This window comes from Lolium rigidum, chromosome 2 (genome assembly GCF_022539505.1).
Source record: "Lolium rigidum isolate FL_2022 chromosome 2, APGP_CSIRO_Lrig_0.1, whole genome shotgun sequence".
NCBI lineage: Eukaryota > Viridiplantae > Streptophyta > Magnoliopsida > Poales > Poaceae > Lolium > Lolium rigidum.
Genome location: NC_061509.1, coordinates 62,310,794 through 62,314,585, shown reverse-complemented (window position 1 = coordinate 62,314,585; position 3,792 = coordinate 62,310,794). Strand labels below are relative to the sequence as shown.

At 53.1% G+C, this 3,792-nt stretch overlaps 1 protein-coding gene across 1 annotated transcript; it reads right to left on the bottom strand.

Annotated features, from left to right (window-relative positions):
* Positions 1 to 863: 863 nt before the first annotated feature.
* Positions 864 to 1,820, bottom strand: LOC124689806 (BTB/POZ and MATH domain-containing protein 2-like). Its single transcript, XM_047223275.1, has one exon. The coding sequence runs from the start codon at positions 1,818 to 1,820 to the stop codon at positions 864 to 866; it is 957 nt and encodes a 318-aa protein (XP_047079231.1).
* Between the last annotated feature and the right edge of the window lie 1,972 nt (positions 1,821 to 3,792).

Sequence of the window (3,792 nt, the reverse complement as noted above, 5' to 3'; positions counted from 1 at the left end):
GGATAATTTGGGACGGATGTATCTCTGATCATGCTACTGAGTTAAATGTTAAGTCTGAATAGGATATTGGACATAATTAAACATGAACAAGCAAGAGTTAAAAAAATAAGAGCAGGCTACATTTTCTCATAGTCTAGATATCCAGCTTGCGTTCAGCATGTCTTCATTCTCCAGGAAACCCACATCTGGAATCTGGCAGTCCTCCATCCATCGTCTTTTCATCTTCTGTGACTACTGAACAGCTGAGTCCAATCTGAAAGTTCTGTCTATGCATTATGCACTACACGATTCCTCTTGCGTTTCCCCCCTTTCTTCCTAACTTGCGTTTGATTTCTCAATTGCGTCTCATGGTACATGAACATGTGGGATAAAGACATCAGCCTTCTCAGAGTCTCGGACTAGTGTATTGCAAAATCGACAATTGTGTGGCACTATTGCTTGATCTAGTCAGAAATCGACAATTGTGTGCCTATGGATCTCCATTGCTTGTTGTTGACTGCGAGATTGACGAATACTACCTCTGTTCCTAAATAAGTGTTGCAATTTTATCTAGATATACATATGTATCTAGACGCATTTTAGTCATAGAATTTGTCCGTGCCTAGATAAAATTGCGACCGTTATTTTAAAATGAAGGGACTAGTTGTGTAATCAAACTTGCAGATTGTGCCGGACTTGTTTGGCAATTAAAATTTCTTGGTTGGACAAGAGACTGAATCACATTGAACTCGTGTTAGAGTAAATCTCAAAGTCTGCATCAAGGTTCAGGAACTCGCGCGCCAACTCTACTGATCTAAATCTATCTGCTACCCAGATATGAGACATTTGTTTGAAGTAAAAAAGGAAATTGAGAAAAAAAAAGCCTAAACGTCTTTCTTATATTGTTCTATACTGAATGAATTGAACTCCACACAAGCTTCTCTCAACTTGCTGAATCCATGCTGTTCGGCCATGGCTAAGGTAGCAGCCACGGTGTCGACGTCGATGCTGTTGCTGAGGACGCGCTCGCAGATCGCCTTGAGCCTCTCCATGCCATACCGCTGGGCGGCGATGAGCAGGCACCGGAGCATCTCCTTGTGACCGGCGCCGTTGAGGCCACTCACGACGGGCAGCGAGTCCGTGTAGGCGAAGTGGAGCAGCGCCTTGAACGACGCCGGCGGTATGTCGTCAACGGATACCCGCAGCTTCCCGTGGCTTACCGTCGTCGTGTAGCTGTGGTGCTTCATCATGGCAGGAGCCCGCGCGTGGAGCACGGATTCGTGGGCGTCGAAGCTCACTCCTGCGACGTCCAGAGTCACGTCCGTCGGTTCCTCCTCGGGGCAGTGGGTGAGCGCCGCACTGGGGTCGTCGCGGAAGGTGAGGTGGTCGCGACAGACGTGGATGGCGCAGTCGATCCTGAGGCGGTTGCCGAGGACGTACTGCGACCCGGCTTGCAGGTGCGGGATCCTCGTGACGAGCTCGCCGGTGCCCCAGTTGCAGGTCTCGTCGTAGGAAGAGTCGAACAGGTTGGAGTCCTTGGAGTGGTACAAGGGGACCACCTCGCCGGTGGTCCCGTCGATCAGCCCGAAGCTGACGCGCGCCCACGCCGCGGCGTCCTTGGTCATGAGCTCCACGAAAACGGACGCGTAGCCCTGGTCTACCTTGTGGTCGCCGTCGGGGTAGTAGCGGATGGCCCAGTCGAGCCCGTCGACGGTGAAGGTCGGCGAGTAGACGAAGCCGTCGACGCCGCAGCAGCCCTTCCTCAGGCTGTTGAAGCCGCCGATGTCGAACACGTGCGTGCCACGGGCCGTCGTCGTCACGGTCCCCGTCACGATGACCATGTTATAGGGTGACATTGCTTGCATGTTGGCTTAGGCACGACGTCGACCGATGCCACTCGCACAGTACTTTCGGCGAGGTACGCCGTACGCGATGTTCAGCGATATGTTTTCTCGACGACTCCCTGTGAGTCCCTGTATGTACGTAGCTAGCGACTATATAAAGAAGCAACTAGAGCAACTAACCTACTAGTAGAATTAGGATTCCGTGTTCTATTTAGATATGCACTCCGTGCTTAGAGCATCTCCACTCGTCCCCCCGACGAGGCCCCCGGCGAGCGTTTTTTCCATCCGGACGGCGTAATTCGGCCCAGTCGCGCCCCCGGTTCCTCGTTTTCGTCCGGATTTGGGCCTAAATCCATCCGGCGATCCCACGCACCCCCGGCCCCCGGGGAGCTCTCGGGGACTCCGGACGAGTGAAAAGCGGGAAGGGCCCGATCCGTCGGTGACTCGACGCACGAACCCCACCGCCACGTCGCTCAAAATCTCCCCCAACCCCTCGTATCTCTCTCGCCGCCGGCACCACCCCGCCGGCTTGTTGCCCAGATTGCGCCGCCACTCCTTCCCCACCTGCCTATATTCCGCCGTGTTTGGACGACGGTCTATTTGGCTGCTCTTCCGCCGGCCTGTTTTTCGGCCTGCTTGCTCGTCGTCGCTCGCGGCTCGGGTTGCCTCGACCACGCCCGTCAGGTGTTCGTCCATTTGCCTCGCCGGCCATGGACTCGGACAAAGAGGAGGAGCAGATGTTCGTCGAGCTTATGCAAGAAGAGATGGCAGCAGCCGCCCAAGACGAGGAGCACATGATGATCCTTGGTTGCTTGGCAAGCATGTACGGCGGACTGGCAACTCGTCGGCGTGGTGGGTCGGCACGAGGTCGCCGGAAGTGCAAGCCGAGACAGCGAATGGAGGGCTACTCGCATGTTGTACGCCGACTACTTCGCCGACAATCCATTGCACGGTGAGAGTGTTTTCCGGCGTCGTTTCGGGATGAGCGAAAGCTATTTCGGAAATTGTGTATGCCATCCGCCACTTTGATCCCTACTTCGGATGCAAGGCGGATTGCACTCGGTTTGGTTGGATTTTCGTCACCGCGAAGTGCACGAGTGGCTATGAGGATGCTTCGGCGTATGGAGCTCCCGGTGATACTGCAGATGACTATCTTCGCATGGCGGAGTCCACCGCCCTTGATTGTTTCTACCGGTTCTGCAGGGCCGTCATAGCAGTGTTCGGGGACTATTACTTGAGATCACCCACTGTCGAACTTGTTAAATTTTATGTTGAATTTGTTTGAAATATGTCAAATGGTCGAGGTTGGGGGTTTCCTGCCGGGGGGACGGCTGGAACTTCGGCGCTCCCCACGCCAAATCTTCATCCAATCCGGACGAAAATTTCGCCGGATTTGGACGTGGGGAGCGCCAACGAGTGGGGATGCTCTTATCTATAACGAGTCCTACTCCGGTGCTCCCCCTAAGACAAGCTGAGAGGTTATATTCGTTTCTTTTTTGTTTTCCAACTTAGGCCCGCTGACCCATATCCAGCCCACGTATGTCCTGTATACATATGGTATTTCCGTTCCTGATTTGGAGGGGGGAATTGGTGGGGCGATGTAGGCGGAGACGTCCACGATTCTTTTATGTGTCGTGCCTATTCGGTACATGCACGTCACCATGTAGTACACTATACGTACAAAAAATAATCATACAAGATAACACGGACCATACGGACCTCTAGAGTTGGGTGCTCTCTAGTAAACTCATGAAAGGCCCTGGAGTATGACGTATAAGCTCCAAACCGCGAGGAAGCCTCGCGGCAGCCTAGTATCGGTCTAGGCTTTGTATGAAGCTAGTGTGCAGAAAACTTGTAGTTCAAGGCATAGTCCACTATCCAAGTTGCAATCTAGTTTAATATGAAACTGTTATCACCAAGATTTGACCGAGTCGGAGGTGGGCCGCAGTCAAGATGGGCTTAAGGAAAT